The sequence below is a fragment of the Macrobrachium nipponense genome, chromosome 2 (genome assembly GCF_015104395.2).
Source record: "Macrobrachium nipponense isolate FS-2020 chromosome 2, ASM1510439v2, whole genome shotgun sequence".
Classification (NCBI taxonomy): Eukaryota; Metazoa; Arthropoda; class Malacostraca; order Decapoda; family Palaemonidae; genus Macrobrachium; species Macrobrachium nipponense.
Window position 1 is genome coordinate 117,706,099 of NC_087201.1, and position 20,070 is coordinate 117,726,168.

General features: G+C 38.6%; 1 protein-coding gene and 1 long non-coding RNA gene across 2 annotated transcripts; both read right to left on the minus strand.

The window, feature by feature from the left end:
- Window positions 1-1,140: 1,140 nt before the first annotated feature.
- LOC135221284 (filamin A-interacting protein 1-like) lies at window positions 1,141-3,114 on the minus strand. Its single transcript, XM_064259096.1, has one exon. The coding sequence runs from the start codon at window positions 3,112-3,114 to the stop codon at window positions 1,141-1,143; it is 1,974 nt and encodes a 657-aa protein (XP_064115166.1).
- Window positions 3,115-14,716: 11,602 nt separating this feature from the next.
- LOC135220931 (uncharacterized) lies at window positions 14,717-19,843 on the minus strand. Its single transcript, XR_010315821.1, has 3 exons — window positions 19,747-19,843; window positions 17,200-17,510; window positions 14,717-15,996 (listed from the first exon to the last, which is right to left on the minus strand). It is a non-coding gene; the product is annotated as an uncharacterized LOC135220931 (long non-coding RNA).
- Between the last annotated feature and the right edge of the window lie 227 nt (window positions 19,844-20,070).

Consider the following 20,070-nt stretch of genomic DNA (forward strand, 5'->3'; position numbering starts at 1 on the left):
AGATCTTCATTTAGAAGTCTGCATCAGGGACATAAGCATACTGACTTTCTGCAGAGGCCCGGTCTTCAGTTATTCCAACAGAATAACCAGACAAGGAAAGGAACAATCTGCAAGAATAGATCTTGATATCCAACTATTTGCCCGCTTTGACAGAGATCTTCTATATTAGAAGTCTACATCAGGGACACTAGCATACGTTAACTTTCTGCAGAGCCGGTCTTCTAGATTATTCCAACAGAATAACCAGAAGAAGACACTGCAAGAATAGATCTAGATATCCGACTATTTGCCCGCTTTGACATAGATCTTCTATTAGAAGTCTGCATCAAGGGACATAGCATACTTGACTTTCTGCAGAGCCGGTCTTCTAGATTATTCCAACAGAATAACCAGAAGGAAGACATCTGCAAGAATAGATCTAGATATCCGACTATTTGCCCGCTTTGACATAGATCTTCTATTAGAAGTCTGCATCAAGGGATATAGCATACTTTACTTTCTGCAGAGCTGGTCTTCTAGATTATTCCTACAGACTCATCTTCTGGTATCCCTCTGGTATCCTTCTGGTATCCCTCTGGTATCCTTCTGGTATCCTTCTGGTATCCCTCTGGTATCCTTCTGGTATCCCTCAGGTGGCCTTCCAGGGTCCTTCTGGTGGCCCTGTGGCCCTCCTAACAGCTGTTGGCTCTCAACCTGAGAGCTGGTCCTCCTTCCTCCAAACAGCTGTTGGGTCTTATCCTGAGAGCTGGTCCTCCTGCCTCCGTCAGGGAGACGAGAGAATCGTCAAGGATGCCTGATGAAAAGCCCATGTGAAGGGTTTTGACTGATGCTGCGTCATGTTCCAGAGGCATTGCGATCTTCTTGGTCCAGTCAATGAGTTTGATTGCAGGATGGGTGTGTGGGAGGTGGGGGGACCTCACCGTTGCTGGTTGCTGCTGGGGGGAGCAGCAGTGAACACCCATCCTGCAGTCAAGCCCATTGAACGGGCCAAGAAGATCACAGCTCCTCTGGAACATGACGCAGCAGCATTCATCACCTTCCATGTTCATTCCTTCCATCTTGCATCACTTGACGGTTTCACACTGTCTCAAACTTTGGCGGAAGGTAGTGAGTGACCCTTTGTTGTCATCCATGTCTGAATTATTTGTCCATGGTTTGGGCGAATGCCACGATGCGATCAAGTCTCTCAACTTGCTTCAGCAATTTTTTCTTTAACTCTTTGTTCCTCTCCTTTTCGTTTTCTAGAGCATTCTCCATGGACTTTATCACTTTATCTTTTTCGGTCACTTCTCCTTTAATATCTAAATTCAAGCCTTCCAATTCAGCCAGCTGCGCCTTCATTTGCTCGAGTTCCTCATCCAGAATTCTGTATTTCTCTTCTTCATTTTCTAAACAGTTCTTCAAAAGAGTTATTTCCTGGTCCCTCTCAACCAACTCTTTCTTTATTTCAGCCCTTTCACTTTCAACTTCAGCTGCCCAGTTTCTTATCTGTTGAGCTTCTGCTCTCAAAATTCTGTTTGTCTCTTCACCATTTTCTAAAGAAATCTTCAGTGAATTCATTTCCTGTTCTTTATCATGTAACTCTTCTTCCAGCTTGGCCTTTTTGCCTCCTAATTCAGCTTCACAATTTCTCCTCTGCTGAACTTCTTCAGCCAAACTTCTGTTCCTCTCCTTTTCACATTCTAAAGACTCCTTTAGTGAATTTATTTCCTGGTCGTTAATGGCCAGTTCCTCCACCATCATGGCGTTTTGACCTCCTAGTTCAGCAACCCAGTTTCTCATTTGCTGAACTTCTTCCTTCAAGATTCTGTTCTCTCCTTCTCCAACTTCTAGGGAATTCTTCAATGACTTTATTTCCTGTTCGTTACTGGCCAATTCTTCCTCCAGCTTAGCATTCTGACCGCCTAGTTCAGCTACCCACTTTCTCATTTGCTGAACTTCTTCTTTCAAAATAATATTCTGTGCTTCTCCATTTTGTAAAGAATTCCTCAGTGAATTCATTTCCATTTTGTTACTGGCCAATTCCTCCTCCAGCTTAGCATTCTGACCGCCCAATTCAGCAACCCAATTTCTCATTTGCTGAACTTCGTCGATCAAAATTCTGTTCTCGCTTTCTCCATTTTCTAAGGACTTCTTCAGTAACTTTATTGCCAGTTCTTTATTGGCCAGTTCCTCCTCCATTTTGGCGTTTTGACCTCCTAGTTCAGCAACCCAGTTTCTCATTTGCTGAACTTCGTCGTTCAAAATTCGGTTCTTCTCCTGTTCGTGCTGATTCTTTTCAATTTCCTTCTCGAGACCAGCTATTTCTTGTGCAGAGGCTTCCTTCAAATTTTCCAGATGGTCGACCTCCTTCTCTTTCTCTTCCAGAGCTTCTCGCATTTGGTCATTCGCCCTCTTGAGGCCTTCGTTCGCCGAAGCCAATTCTCGATTGGTGGCTTCGTCTTCCATTAGTCTCGAGGCGAGCTCGGTTCCCTCCTTCAGAGCGCTTTCCATCCTCTCCTGGAAAAGATTCCTCTCTCTTTCCAAAATCTGGATGTCTCTGCCTCTAACTTTGTCCTCTTCTTCCCAACGATTTTCTATTTCTTTTCTTTCCAATGCTTCCCGTTCAATCAGAAGATCTTTCTCTACAATTTGATTTTGTAGAAACTCGATCTGGTCCTTAGCTCCGTTCAAGAGACGTTCCATTTCCGTTTCCTTCAGCTTACTCTTTTCCAGAACGTCTTCTAGCATCATCTTTTCAGCATCCAGACGTCCTCGCTCGAGTCCCAACAATTGGAGATCTTGGGTCATCTCATCCAGGCGTTCTTCCATCTTCAAGTTTCCTTCTTGTTGAGTTTCCAGACGATCTCTCAGTCTGGCCACCTCGGTTCGTTCCATTTTCAGGTCTTCTTCCAATTCGTGAATGTAATTTCCAAGTCGACGACATCTTCGGTAAACAGTCACCGCCAGACCAGCCAACAAGGCCACACTCATACAAGTGATGGCGACGGCCCTGCCTGGCGTCCAAAAGTTCTCCCGTTCATCAGCAATAATTTCGGGTACAACAAGTTCCTCAGCTATAAAGTCGAAATCCTGTGGTCCACTCGAAGGTCCTTCAGCCAAATAAAGCATCATTAGGTCCTCAACAATTGAGTTAAACAATCCACAGGCAACTAACAAAAGTGAGCAAAAGCAACGATAAGTATAGCAAACATCATGGTAATGTTATGCCAAATACGTCAGATGTCACTAGTCCTAGTTTCTGAAACTGGCGAGTGGCTCCTTCGATCCGAGGAAGGCTCCTCGCTCCCGCCTCGGCTCCTGGCAATAATTCGTCTTCAAGTTGGGATGAAGAAGGATTCTCGCTCCCAGAGCTTCTGACTGATGAAGTCCTTCTCCCGACGTAGGAATTCTCGTAGGAGATGATTATCTTCTCCTCCCTTTAAACTTTAACTCAACTAAAATGATTAATCTCAATTTTTATAGCCCAATATTATTTCTCCTCGGATTTTCTGAGGCAAATTTTTTTTTCTCCTCAATTTTACTTACGTTCAATTTAGTATTGTGGATCAATTTTCTTGACGCCTTAATTTTATTTCTATAAATAGAGTAATGATAATAGCCATTGTTATTACTATTATTATTATTATTATTTTTTTTCTCTATCACAGTCCTCCAATTCGACTGGGTGATATTTATAGTGTGGGGTTCCGGGTTGCATCCTGCCTCCTTAGGAGTCCATCACTCTTCTTACTATGTGTGCCGTTTCTAGGATCACACTCTTCTGCATGAGTCCTGGAGCTACTTCAGCCTCTAGTTTTTCTAGATTCCTTTTCAGGGATCTTGGGATCGTGCCTAGTGCTCCTATGATTATGGGTACGATTTCCACTGGCATATCCCATATCCTTCTTATTTCTATTTTCAGATCTTGATACTTATCCATTTTTTCCCTCTCTTTCTCTTCAACTCTGGTGTCCCATGGTATTGCGACATCAATGAGTGATACTTTCTTCTTGACTTTGTCAATCAACGTCACGTCTGGTCTGTTTGCACGTATCACCCTATCCGTTCTGATACCATAGTCCCAGAGGATCTTTGCCTGATCGTTTTCTATCACTCTTTCAGGTTGGTGCTCGTACCACTTATTACTGCAAGGTAGCTGATGTTTCTTGCACAGGCTCCAGTGGAGGGCTTTTGCCACTGAATCATGCCTCTTTTTGTACTGGTTCTGTGCAAGTGCCGGGCATTCACTTGCTATGTGGTTTATGGTTTCATTTTTCGTATTGCACTTCCTACATATGGGAGAGATGTTATTTCCGTCTATCGTACTTTGAACATATCTGGTTCTTAGGGCCTGATCTTGTGCCGCTGTTATCATTCCTTCAGTTTCCTTCTTTAGCTCTCCCCTCTGTAGCCATTGCCAATTGTCAACGCTGGCTAGTTCTTTAGTCTGTCTCATGTATTGTCCGTGCATTGGTTTGTTGTGCCAGTCCTCTGTTCTTTCTGTCTTTCTCCTGTCTCTGTATATTTCTGGGTCTTCGTCTACTTTTATTAGTCCTTCTTCCATGCACTCTTTAGCCACTCGTCTTCACTGGTTTTTAGATATTGCCCAGTGCTCTGTTTTCGATGTTAACGCAGTCCTCTATACTTAGTAGTCCTCTCCCTCCTTCCTTTCGTGTTATGTATAGTCTGTCCGTATTTGCTCTTGGGTGTAGTGCTTTGTGTATTGTCATATGTTTCCTATTATTATTATTATTATTATTATTATTATTATTATTATTATTATTATTATATACAGTACATTCTTATATATATATAGATATATATATATTATATGTATATGTATGTATATATATATATATGTATATAGTATATATATGTGTGTGTGTGTGTGTATGTACGTATGTACGCATATATGTATGTAAGTAGACAGAGCGAGAGAGAGAGAGAGAGAAGGACTATAATAAATATAATAATAATAATAATAATAATAATAATAATAATAATAATAATAATAATAATGGATGTATCATATACGTATATAAAAAATATATATTATATATATATATATATATATATATAATATAATATACAATACCCGTACACTATTTTTTTAGAAATAATACATTTATATTATTATTATTATTGGTTATTATTAATTATTATTATTATTAATTATTATTATGGACAAGGAGCCGTAAGTTCTGCCTCTTCTCACGTGTTTTCCTTCTTCCTACCTTCTCGTACAAAGAAAATCAATACAACTTGATAACCGTCCAATATCAGAGTAGCAGAGAGAATTATAAGAAAAACAGAGAAGACTCGAAATGTATTATTATTATTAGGAACAATGAAGTTCACATATATATTATATATATATAATAATATATTAGTATCTATATATATATAGTATATATATATATATGTATATAATATATATATATATGTGTATATATAGTATATATATATATATATATATTAATTATATATATATGTATAATATATATAATATATATATATATATTATACTATATAATATATATTACAAATAACATATTATACTACAATTTACTATATGTAGCGGTATGTATACATTTACGTATATGTAGCTGTATGTATACATTTACGTATACACATATACATGTAGTATATATTTATATATATGAATATGATGTTTATGAAGGTCTTTTCTTGTGTGAAGGGACAGTGAAGTCTGTTTTGATCGTAAGTACTGGGTAAGGTGATTAAAAGAAATCGATTTTATTCCCCATGACTCTGCTGCTTCGCAAGAACTTCGTACTATCGCGCACAATAGTTCGTTCCCTCCGCTGATCAAGAGTGAACAAGAATCCGCGAATTTGAACCCTCAAAACAGTTGAACAAGTAACTAATTAAGCTCCCAACAGCCGTCGCACCGTCAGGCCAAGGAAGGAGGAGTGGGAAGCAGGTATTTTTCTTGACAAGGAGTAAAGTCTCCATAATCTAATATCGTTCATGAAGGTAGTGGGCGTAAAGTTTTTGTTGTTGACGATACTGGGTTTGCGTGTAAAATATGCAGTTAAGGAAATATGCGAAATGAATAAGGTAAAAGTGCTTAGGAAGTCAGTATTCATGATTTTTTTTAAATATTTCCTATAGATTTTCGTATCCTGTCAAGAGACGCGACTGTCCACAAGATCGATACAAAGCTTTCACCAACAGTGTCAACGGTGGTGTTCTGTAATCTGCAAGCCACCTCATATATATTATATATATATAATATATATATATATATATATATATATATATATATATATATATATGTGTGTGTGTGTGTGTGTGTGTGTGTGTGTGTAAATATATATAAATATATATTATAATTATACTAATTCTGAATACTGACTTCCTAAGCACTTTTATTCATTTCACATATTTCTTTAGCAGCACATTTTACAATCAAACCCAGTATCTAAAGCAGCAAATTAGCAAAATTTTGAGTTCACTTGCAAATTACTGTTATACCGTAAGAGATTTCTTGAAATACTAACACAATATGAAATATTAAGATATTTTCACCAATGTAACAAGTTCGTATTTAGTAGAAAGATAGAAAGAGAGAAGCAGAGAAGAAATATTAATAATAAGGACAGAGATAAAGAAAAAAAATTATGAGAGAGAGAGAGAGAGAGAGAGAGAGAGAGAGAGAGAGAGAGAATTTAAAGTTCTTTTCTAGTTTAATACCATAGTGAACAAGCCTCATCTTATTAGTTTCGTTTTATCACTAGGGCAATCGCAAAATATCTTTCTTAATTATATTTTCTTCATTGTTTTCACGATGCATTGTAATAGGAAATAACTTAACTCAGATTATGTTTCAAGGGGCAAAGTCGTTTTCCAGTGCCGATGGAGTTATAGCTAATGCTAATATGTAAACGAGTTAATTATCGCTGACAATTTTGATTGACATATTCTAAAAGCTATTAGCAGCGAATATGCTATTGTAGGAATTTAACTTCTCTCTCCAGGAAAGTCAACTCAACTGCAGTGGTCCTTCCCTGCCCCCTGACTACCTCTTGCGTTGGGGAGGGTTTGGAACCAATATCTGCTACCTTGGCTTTGGTGAGTTAGATTGCGTATTATATGACCGAGCTTAGGCTGGAGCTTTTAGGTCAACTAATTTTATCAGGGTCTATTTCTTCTACTTTTTGGATCGTTTTTCAATATTCCAGCCTTAGTGTCAACTGCTGTGCAACCTTCTCATACAAAGGAAAAGAAGGTCTCATAGCTGTTTTAAGGTTTATATATGCTAGCCAGTCAAAGATCAACCTGTGTTATCACTGAACAACATCCATTCAAATAATGCTAGTATGCTATGGTCACTATTGAAAGGAGTGAATAATGGTAAAGAATTCTGTAAATATGACGTTACGTTTCCTGATGTCGGTGTCAGGCTCTGTTCTACAACGTTTTCAGGGTATCAAGTGGCTTAAGTCAGTAGCAGTAGATGGTAGGGTGGGGAACAAGTCACTGTCAAATCTTGTGCGTGTCCCAAGTCACTTTCTATCAAAGGTATACCTCTTACCACACGTATGGGCAGCGTTATCCTTAAACCTTTGGTATACGCTATTCTGTTAGTTTAAAGTGTCCACACCATAATATTGTTTGTGGATTAGTAGTAGTTTCCATGACCATGGCATTCTACGTTAAGAATAATAACAATTAGGCAGGTAAAAGACTAATCAATTCACAGCGCATTTTCGTTGCTGGAACCTCACACCGCCAAAAAACTGTCAAACAATACATAATGAAAAAATATTCTTAGTTACGTTTAATTGGCTACCAATTACCCAGAAACACACACACACACACCCTCTCTCTCTCTCTCTTTCTGTGTGTGTGTGTGTGTGTTAGTAATGATGATTAGTTGTATCTTTCTGTATCTTTGTGCTATTATTGATATTTTTGCTGTGCTTCTTTCTTTCTAGGTTTTACTGAATATGAATTTGTTACATTGGTGAGAGTATCTGCATCTTGTATTTTGCGTTAATATTTAAACAAATTAGCTACATATAGCCATGATTTGTAAAACTTGAGTATATCTTAGTTTCACCAGACCATTGAACTGATAAGCAGCTCTCCTAGGGCAGTCCCGAAGGATTAGGTAATTTTACGTGGCTAGGAACCAATTGGTCACCTAGAAACGGGACTTAAGCTTATTGTGGGATCAGAACTACATTATATCGAAAAATGAATTTCTATCAGCAGAAATAAATTCCTCTGATTCCGCGATGGCCAAGCAGATAATCGAACTTTGGATCGCCGGATTGGTGGCCGAGCGCGAAAACCACTCGTCCAACGACCCCCATTATTTGTAAGTTTCCAAAAACTGGTATTGGGCGTTATCACCCAAATCGCCTGCCTTCTCTATAGGTATTGGCCCAATCATGCAAAATGTATTATATGCAATGATAGCTAAGAGACTGTCAGTTAGGAACAGCGTAAATATAAAAGAGATAGAGAGAGAGAGAGAGAGAGAGAGAATTAGTCACAGAAAGTCTCGAACAGTAGCTATAACACGCACAAAGTTTTAATCTAAGCGCTCCCATGAAAATATTTACCTATGACCTGACCTCTACACTCTCGCAGGAAACTCGACAGTTCCGGTGACGTCATAAGTTCCACCCACAAGGGGAGGAATGAAGTCAATCCATCACACCTAAAGGACGGCGTTAGATAATCCACAACCAATATGAATGACCAACAGGCGGGACAAAAAGCTTATCCCCGCCTATTCTAGGTAGGACATTCTCCTTTGTAGAATCTTCGAGAAGCCCAGCAGCGAAGGAGAGCACCAGTTGGAAAAAGAAAGGACCGTCGCACAGCTCTGACGAAAGTAGGTCAGCTATCCAAAGCCAGAGTAGTTGTCGTCAACAGAACTTCAAATTGATTTGTAGTCTTCATTGTTGAACTTGTATCGGTGACTGTATCATTCTAGTGTGAATGAAGGGAAGAAACGTGCACTGCATCTCATTTAAACACTCCTGGGAAACTCAAATAAATATATATATATATAATATATATATATATATATATATATATATATGAATGTCTTTTTACAGCAATACAACAGTATAATATGAAGATAAAATACCCATAAAACACTATTTTAACATTGTAACCATTTTCCCCCATATTCAAAATTCTCCCTTTCCATTTTCCCCCATGTAAAAGATTGTTCCTGTCCATTTTTCTCCATGTCCAAAATTCATCCTGTCTAAAATTCTCCTTCACCAATATTACCCCTATATATATTTACCCCTGTCAATCTTTTCCCTTGACCAAAATTCCCGCTGTCCAAAATTTCCCGTCTGAAATTCCCCATGTCAATTCTCCCCCTGTAACTAATTTACCCTGTCCATTTTTCCCCTTATCAAAAGTTCCCCCTGTCCCATTTTCCCCTCCCCAAATTCCCCCTGTCCATTTTTACCCTTGTCCAAAATTCCCCTTATACATTTTCCGGTCCATTTCTCATTCTGTTCATTTTCCTCCTGTCCCTGTATCCCCATCCAAAATTCACCCTTTCCATATTTCCCCCATCCAAAATTCACCCTTTCCATATTTCCCCCATCCAAAATTCCCCCTTTCCATATTTCCCCCATCCAAAATTCACCCTGTCAATAATTTCCCCTCTCCAAAATTCCCCCTGTCCATTACCCCCTCTCCATTCTTACCCGTCTATTTCCCCCTGTCCTTTCTCCTACCTTTCCAAGATTCCCCTCGTCCATTTTTCCCCTTGTCTAAAAGTCCCCCTTAATTTTTTCCATGGTCCATTTTCACCCGTCTTAAATTCCCCCTTAATTTTCCCCCCTGTCTAAAATTACCCCAGTCCACTTTTCCTTTGTCCATTTTCCCCCTGTCCAGAATTCTCACTGTCAATTTTTCTCCCTAACAAAAATTCCCTGTCTAGTTTTCCCCGTCAAAAACTGCCGTGACCATTCTTCCCCCTGTCCAAAATCACCCCGTCTATATTTACCCCTGTTAATTTTTTCCCCTGTCCATTCACCCACCCCATCCAAAATTCTCTGTCTATTTTCCTCCTTTTCCATTCACCCACCCCATCCAAAATTCCCCGTCTATTTTCCTCCCTGTCCATTTTCCCCATCCATTCCTCCCACCTCGTCGAAAATTCCCCCTGTCTATTTTCCTCCCTGTTCAAAATTTATCTTGTACATTTTTCTACCTGTCCATTTTCCCCCGTCCAAAATTCAACCTGTACAAAATTTCCCCTGTCCAATATTCCCCCTGTCCAAAATACCCCCGTCCATTTGTCCCTAACCAGAATTACCCCAGTCCATTTTCCTCCTGTCCAAAAATATATTATAAAAAATTCTTGTGCGACGTTTTACGTTGTGTACTCAAAGGTCAACAAATGTAATATTGTAGTTACACTATCGAAAAACATTATGTAAATATAACGTACATAATTAATCACCCTCTAAGTAATTAAGAATTGTCAATTTAAATACCAACCCCAAATCCCTCCCCAACCACATTCCCATGCTCTTGGAGCTATAAATGGGATACAGGATATCATTGTATTTTAGTTCTTGCTCGACACAGAATGCGACGCAGATGTACCGAGCAGCCATCGCTAGTGGAATAAATGGAAACTATACCCCAACTTACGTCCTTACCTATAATGTATGTGTGTATGTGTGTTGGGTAGCGGGGGGTTTATACAAACGCATATACGAAAATATACTGTATATGATACATTTTCTTACCTTAGTAACATGTTTGTACAATAAAATATCCATCTGTAAATTCCCTTAAGCGAAATTTTTAATATTTTACCGTTCACTCGGATATACGGAACTGAACTGCACAACAAATGCTTGACTTCCAGTTCGCCACATTTTGTTTACTGCCATATCTGAGATAAACAGCGGTTTGTCTATTCTAACTGGGCTACGGTAGTAACATCGTTTGTTACTGAGGCAGTAATAGTTACCCAACTGCAAACTACCGATGTAACAGTTCCGACATAAATAATGCTCCAATAACAGCTTCGGCTTCGGAAACATCAAATTGCAGTTTAATTCAAAACAGACTCATCATAAAAAGGTGGTGCTATGAATTTGACTTTTTTTTTTTTTTTTTTTTTTATTCAGTTCAATACAGTATGAGGAGGTGACGGTAACTGCTCAAGCAGGAGACAAAACAAAGCCTGTGCTAGTTTCCTGAGCCTCGAAATTAATTTGTATTATTATAAGTGAAACCAATTATAGTTGTGATATTTTATCCAATTTCATTACAGGCACAGGCACACACACACACATAATCAAATTTTAAAAATAAATATAATGTGATTGTGCTTCCACTAGAAACCCAATTATATAGGTGCTTTTGTTAAAAAAAAAAAAAGTACATTCAACGATATTTTTAAGATTTCATTTATTCCATAGGGGACGATGACGAATCTAGCTACCAGTGCTGCTAACGCCGGCTATGAACTAAACACTTGTAAAGGGCTTCATGGTTGCTCCTGTTAACTGCCTTGTCATTCATCAAATATTTATCTATGCCGACTGAATTATTTACCATCACTATAAGTAAGCAATATTCTATCTTAGGTAAAATTTATTACATTTAATTAACAGGAAAACATATTTTACGACCTCCAGACCCATTTGTTAGAAGTTTCGAGATGTTTTAATACAAGTTTAAATTTAGGAAATTTGTTAATTTGGATTTTGCCACTGGATACTTTGTCGTCGTGTGTTTCCATGAAGGCAATGTACTAACCCGTCAAAAAGTGTTACTATTATTTCAGTAAAAAGATAATAATTTTTTTTTTTTTTTTTTTTACATTGGTGGAGTATATTTGCATGATGAATTATATTAAATCCTTCCATCAATAGGTACTGATGCGTTCGACCTTTCTTAGTGGCAGGTTTGTCATGACGGACTGTCTCTCTCGGGCGTTTCACAAAATGAAGAAAAATTTCTTTTCCTAGAAGCTGAACTCCATCAACCTCGATGATTCATTGGGCATAAAATATTTTGTGACATGAATTATTCAGTTACCTTACATAATTTCGATATATCATTGAATTTATCCTAACTCTTTATTTTTATTTATTTATTTTTTTTTTTTTTGTAAATCAAAAGTTCTACATATGAAAATTAAATATCTTGATTAGGATAATATTCATGTTCTCCGAGACTTTCAGCCATGCCATGTGTAAATAACCAGATTCAGTCTTTGCAATTACTAGCCGTGACATACGTACTGCTGATAGCCTTGCTTCATCGCCCATTCCTGCCGGGACTGAAGCGCTTGATCTTATTGGTTTGAAAGCTCCCTTCCCTAATGTCCCGTCCTTTAGAATATCCATAACGCATGTATGACACATTAGTTGGTAGTCCCACTGGCCAAAGTCCTATCATCTTCTCACCGCAGGTCCTTTGCAGCTGTCCTCAGATTTGGTGCGCCTATGATCATAGTTTCTAGTTGTAACTGGTGACTCGTCTCCGAAACAGAGGGTGCTGAATTTGCATCAGATTTTTTTCCTACGCGAAACAGATCTGTCACGTAACTTATCTGCAGATTCCGACTTTGACTGGTAGAGCTGTCGTACACCTGTACGTATTCTCTGTCCTGGCCTGCAGCCTACATTGTTTTGATGAATAAGGCATCGTGTGGTACCTGTGCTACAGATAAGTGCTGACATTTATTCTCATGGGGCTTATACGTATTAGGAGTCCTCTCCAGGACTACTTACCATTTTTCATGATCACAATTACTGGGACTTTATGGTTTCATTGATTGTGACTTATCATTACCATACTAATCAAGGAAATACGGATAACCAAAAACCTGCTAGAGAGGCCAAATATATATTCCCTGTCGCATCACATTAGTTAACGTGATCCGTGCAAAGGTGAGGAAATGCAGAATTTAATTTCCTGTTCAGGGTGTGGTCTATCTGGTATCATTCATTCTTGCAATTTACTCTCTAATTTTAAAATACACTGCATTACTGAGGGCGGTCATTCACCTCCAGCGAACTGTGCACTGGCTTTGTCGTCAGCTAACTCTATTCATTTCATCTCTGGCTGACAAAACACGATCACTTCATTTCCATTTCATTTCTAAGTAACAGTGGCCTTACATAGTTAACTTGTGAAGTGCAGCAACCTAGATTCCCAGCAACCATCTTGAGGAAATTAAATCCTGATTGATTGGAGGCGCAATCTGTATTCATCTTAACTTCAACCAACGTTTATTGTAAACTTACTGCATTTTTCTGTATATCTTAGGTGAGCAGGGCATATCGGAAGAGTCTTTAAACTAACTCATTGTCATTTGAAATTAGGCAGGCATATCTGTGTGTACACACTGACGAGATTTGTTTTCAGTAATGAGATTTCCATTTACCTCTACATATCTTGTTAAAACTAAACAGGTCAATATTAGTATCATTCCCACTCCTCCTCGACCTTGAATATCTGAAATGTTATTGAGTGCTTTATATCTATTCACAGACCCTTAGGGGAACTCTTCAAGCCATCATTACTTTGCTTGTTTGTTTACTGTCTTGTTTGCATGGTGTTTTTACGTTGCATGGAACCAGTGGTTACTCAGCAACGGGACCAACGGCTTTACGTGACTTCCGAACCACGGCGAGAGTGAACTTCGCATTATTGTGGAAAATTCACGGCGGCCTATTGTAACAAGAACAATCCATTTGTATCGTGCAAAATCTCATCATGAAGGAGTGATTTCTGCTTCAGCACTTATTGTGAAACTGAAAGAAATAGAAGAGTTGAATATGCGTTAGTTTTTTTACTTTGAAGTGAGCTTCGAAAAGAAAAGAAAAAATAAATGATAGTCAACTCAGTTGTTTTCTTGTCTAACAAAGAACTCTTGTCAGTTCAATGGATGGCGGCGACCCTCTTCTGGTTTACCTCTCCAGGACTGAGTTAATGCAGGCGTCGTCGAGAACAGTGAATAAGAAACTGTTGGAGGCAATCTTTCGATTGGCTTCCCTTTCCGATTAACTGCAGTACCCGCTAAGTTGTGTGCCAGCCTAAAGGAGTTCGGTGGTTCATGGTTAGGATAAATGTGAATAATGAATTTCTAACATTTCACAAAAAAGTCCACATTACTGCTGTGTTCATACTATGTTCCTCTATAAAAGAAATAAAAAAAGTGTGTTGTTTTGATCCGAGAGCTGGTTTGTATAATTTAGTTACTTGATCAGCTGGGTGGATTTGCAGCTCTCAAGCCTTCAGGGTTCAGAAGAGATGTTTCTCCTTATCACTGATAGAAATTTGTGAGAGGAACTAAGAAGAATAATTAGAAGCCAGAAGATCAGACAAAATTTTTTTTTCTTTTTACACTATAACTCTTGTGTAACTTGAGGACTTTACGCTACTGTGAAATATTCTTTTAAGATAAAAAAAAAAAATAAAACTGAAAATAGAAACCTTCATTCTGCAATCGCCTTGTGATTGAAAGTTAACATATGAAACTTTATTTTATGGGATTATACCACATTACTGTGGTTTTGCAATGTACCTTACCAGCGAACTGCGATCCCTCCTCTTTGTCGGTACGAAATCAAAGAGATTCCGGGAGCACCAAAGGCCTGCTCAGCCTAAATCGAACTTAAATTCCCAACCTAGTCCTAGGAACAGAATCGTCTGGCTGATGGAATGAAACTTGCTTGAGGTAAATAAATCGATGCTGCTCTTAAAGGGTAAAATATCTCTATATACATCTTCGTGTCAGCAAAACTTTATTTAGTGGTTCAAACAGCTTCTCCATAACCAATACATTTCTCAAGTGCAAAAATCATTAGATCTGTGCTGGTGCTTGTGTTGATATAATTGGAATCGGAATATAAAATTTCAGCCACATACCACACGCTGGGACGTATGGGGTCAATGAGCGCTGAGAATAATGTTGAAAAAATTGTTTAGAGAAGTTGGAAAGGATGGAAGACCCAGAATATGAATGGAAGTATTGTAAAAGGAATAAAAGGGTTTGCAGCTAGAGGCCGAAAGGATGTTGCAAAGAACCTCAAGTAATGCCAACGGTGGACAGCGGGAGGTACACTTACAGAGCTAGCTCCCTATGGCGGTGGTTGTGGTTATGTTAAAGAGAAAGATGGTTTCCTTTGTGCAAAAACATCAGGAGTCTGTCCGCAACCATATTCGAAAAGTGCTTGGATTCAGCGTCCGTCGACACTCAGTGCCCTCTACCAGAACATCGCACAATTACAAATATAAAAATCTCAAGCCTCCTGATTGAAAAAATATTGTCCATATAAAGAAGAATTCTATTTGTGTGTGTGCTTTACTGTTACGCTACTGTGCTTACTGTTCGCTGACATAATTGCAATGAACTCATTTGATATTGATAATGCTGACAGTCAACAACAAAAAAACATGACAAGGTTCTGAACTTTACAATTTTTGCTTTGAATACACAACTCGAGATATTTTCAGCTCCGCTCTTCCTGATACTTGTGGATTTAATTTCAGTTTTTTTTCTCTCTAATTAGAAGCAACATTTTTCTCGTTTCAGTAGTAACAAGGGTTAACAGTTACCATTTTTATCTAGATTACTTACATTTACGGCATGACTTTATTAATCCTTTGCTTGTTACTCGAAAGACTACAACTCAATTTTCTAAAGTATAACGCAATCACCTCAAAAGCTAAAATCGTCGAGTAATCTTCAAAGCATGACAATGATACTGATTACCAGTTTCCCCGTATACATATATATCTGAAAGAAATGTTGATTGTCTTGTATGGCGTAGGCAGGGATTTCGTTACATCAGACGGGTTGATCTTCTTCGTCTTTTTATCACTGTAGATGACGATTTTTGTTGTTCGGAAAAAGAGTTGTTTCAATTCGCTAGTTGTGTCCCCGAGAGCTACATATGCGTTCTTCCGTTAGTCCTTGTCCGTTGTTTTATTTTGGAAATGAAGTGGATGCTGGTGTGTCTGCCTGAAGAGTTTACGCTGGGGTTGGAAAAGAAGAAAACAAATTAATCAAAAAGTCCTCGACAATGTTCTCTGCCAGTCTCCCAATTAGGCATAATCCAAAGTTATTTGGCGAAGATAATGTTTCCTCTAAAACATAAACATATTGAACAGACATCAGTAGTACCTACTGCTGTGATGTCGCTCGTTTCTCTTGCATCAGATTTTTTATGTGAATAAAGGGTGCTTCAAGTTTCTCTAAATCTATCTTTTGGAATTAACAGTTTTATTTGTTTTAATTCACTCAATATTAAATCTTAGTTCAACAGATAAATGAAGGAACGATCTTCAAGTCCAAGCATTTACAAAGATGCAACTATTTTCCACAGGCCTGAATGGAATTGGGAATGAATGGAACAGAATACAAAATTTAGGCCAAAGGCCAAGGGCTGTGACCTATAAGGTCATTCAGCACTGGAGGGGAAATTACAGTAAACAAAATTTTGGACAGGAGTACGCGAGCCATTCTGTGGCGCTACAAAGTGGCGTCAGCATGTGGCGGGGATGTGCCTTCCTATAGGTTTCCATTGTTTATAGGCTGCGGCGGGGATCAGCGACAGCTCGCCACATCCGCATCCCCGCCACACACCGACGCCACAGGCGGAAAACATCGCAGTTGCACTATGAAACAATTCTTAGCCGAGGTTGGAGAGAAACATGGAAAAAAGGTAATATGAACGGAGGTACAATAAAAGGAATGAAAGAAGTTGCACTTAAGATAGCCCAAGGGATGCTGCAATAAATCTTGAATAATGCGTTAGTCTCACGGAAGGCATTATACACCCCGCCGAGAATTCTGAGCGCATCATTACGTAAATTGTCTTTCAAGGTCTTTATAATTCCTAGAACAATACCGGAATACTTCTCGCAAAGACACTTTCATAAATTGCATTTATGGGCAAATGCCATTTCTTGGAGTGTTTGAAAACTCCATTTTCATAAGTGACTTCGTCTGTTGCTGAAATGCTCCAAATCTAAACAATGAGAAGAGCTACGATTATTCTAATAATATTTTGCTAAGGAATTTCTAAGGCACAATGAGGGCTAGGCTGATGCTCAGTGCTCTAGCGGTGCTTTGCCTGCAATGCATCTGTTATCAGTTTTCTTATTTTTTTTAATTATTCGTAAAAACAGATGTAAAAGGAAATATAATTACAGAAAAATCTTGGATATATAACTCACGTATGCAACAGGTGCACCATCCTCTACACCAACTGGAGTTCCTCACTCTGCATCGGCTGAACCAGTGTAATCCACACGTTCCTCCTTGAGCTGTACATCCATTGTTCATACAAATCAGGAAAGTTTTTGGGTCACTGTCTCGCATGCTGTCTTGTTCTGCAATCTCTGTCGGGTCAGACATCCTCTGTGGCATTTCCATATCCTCCCATTCTTCGTCATCCACGTAATTGGGAACCACGAATTCCGTCCATAAGACTAGTAGAAGCAAGACCGAAGCCAATGTACGCCACTTTGACATGGTATTGCTCTTCCTAGAGACAAGAAGTGGTTAAAGGGTGTAGCTACTTCTATACTAGCCTAACCTAGGGCACTGTAAATCAAAATTTCAATTTAACTCAGTCTTTCTGCACTCCCGCTGGACCCCACACCTAACCTAGCCTAAGGCACTGTAAATTAGAGTTAAGAGTGTCGTCACCTAAGTCACCTAACTTAACAACACCTAACCAAACTTAACCTAGAACGACAGCTCCTACCTGGCTGCAAGCCTGCAAGGAGGGGTTTGTCCCCGTGTGACCCAACCTCCAACATAAACTAGGTCACCAGTGCTTTAATTACCTAGTAAGTGGTATCTCTTTTAAACACATTCAGTAAACCTTACCTTAATCAGAATCAAAACTTGCATTAGTCCTATTGGGGTGTCAAATACATGCTGGTACCTATTTCAATCTATTTCCCTCCACTCAAAGTTGTTGGTTCCTAATGTTGTCCCCAGTGGCGGCTCGTGGCTATCATTCATAGGAGGGCTGTTTATTAACGTATTTTTTTTTCAAATTCTTTTATATCAAGTGCATAAACACACACACGCATACACACACTGAGGAAGGCAGCAGAACCGTTGCCGAAAGCTACTATTTTAAATTTTACTCATTGATATTAATGTGGTTACCATAATTTCCCATTTACTGCAACTCACCATTAAGTTGATTATTCTGCATCACATTACATATCATCAGTATCGTCCCTAATTTGTCTAATTTCACTGATAGTACATATTGTTTGTTTGTATGGTGCTTTTACGTTGCATGGAACCGGTGATTATTCAGCAACGGGACCAACGGCTTTACGTGACTTCCGAACCACGTCGAGAGAGGACTTCTATCACCAGAAATACAGATCTCTCACGTCTCAATGGAATGACCGAGAATCGAACCCGCAACCACCGAGGTAGGACGCTAATACCATACCAACCACGCCGCTTAGGCGTTCAATAGTACATACTGATTAAGCTTTGACGAATTTCAAACCACACCTTTTTCCTCCAACATCTAGACTGACACTGCTTATGCTCGCGTCGAGCGAGACGAGTCACGAGAGGGCACTGGCAGTGCTCCCGTCACCTATACGCACGGGTTGGCTACCACATTATCACCCTACTAGCAAAATTAGAACTGCTGAGCCCCGAAGTTCCTCATATTGTTTCAATTCAGTTTTTCATTCATTTTTTAAAATAAAAGTAAGAGAATGGTAATAATTTCTTAAGGATTATTGATAATCTATACCTAATTTCTCATATTCATGTAAATATATTCATAATTTTGTGCATATATATGAAATCCATGGGGGGTGCTGCAGTTCCATAGTGCCTACTGACGAGCCGCCTCTGGTTGTCCCAAAAATATTAGAATACAAAGGGTTGACGTATCTTTGAACTACCAATTTTTCACAAAGGTAAACGCCAGAAATGTGAAACAAACCCTAAAAATAAAATAAATAAACATTTTAAAAAGTCGAATAAGTTCAAGGAACAAGACTCCAAGAGTATCACATTTGCACCAAACGAACCATGGCCAAGAATTGAACTAAGTAGACTGTAGAAATTGTTTAATGATTCAAACAATACCTGAATTCTGGAGTCCCACTTAATTGGTTAAAAAACATTGAGAACAAGAACCAATAATGTTTAAGCATTCTTCGCGTATACCCACTTTTCCAAATGAAAGTAACAAAAGACAAGCTAGATATTCTTGCCATCCTTAATGACAATGACTGGGAACACCACTCGCGTGAACGTCGAAACTTTACAAAGAACCTACAAACAATTGCAAGTGGGTAACAACAATTATTGGTAAATATCTCGATATCTAAATGTCTTATAGATTTTAGCCCGATTTACTTTTTAAGCATATACGTAGAGGAGTATTAAGGAAAACCAGAAAAAATATCCATATCGAGATTGGTATAGGTATTAAGGTAAAAAAAGAATGGTTATTAGATCTATGTTACTGGTATTATAACAGCAACAGCACATATGCAGTTTTCACAGATATTGATAAGGAATCCTTCTCCGCGATGAGCGGTTCATGTCAAGGCATAGGTCAACAGCAAATATCGAGTGCCAACTATATGCAATTATATTAGGACGGTTTCTATTTTTTGTACCTGGGCTTCATTTATCATTTTAGTCTCAGTAAAAAAAAATAATAATAGATAAAAGCCATCTAGAATATCCTAAATTACTTGCTAGACCAGAAGTAAACTAGTCCTTACCTTCACCTATGTTCCGGAGATTGGAACTGTAGAGTGATCGATACATCCGACCATATTTATGTTGAAGAACGTCACCCCATCCATTCCCCCTGCCCCGGCAACCCCAAAGCATGATTCCATCATCGGCATTTGAATTAGTCTCTCTCTCTCTCTCTCTCTCTCTCTCTCTCTCTCTCTCTCTCTCTCTCTCTCTCTCCGATTTCTGTCTCCAAAGTCTGGTTAATGGCATTCGTCGTATCTCTAATTCATCTTCATATGCTTTTTATATTGTTTCATTCTATTTACCCAACATATTCAGGATAACGAAAGCCATCTATCCAAGAG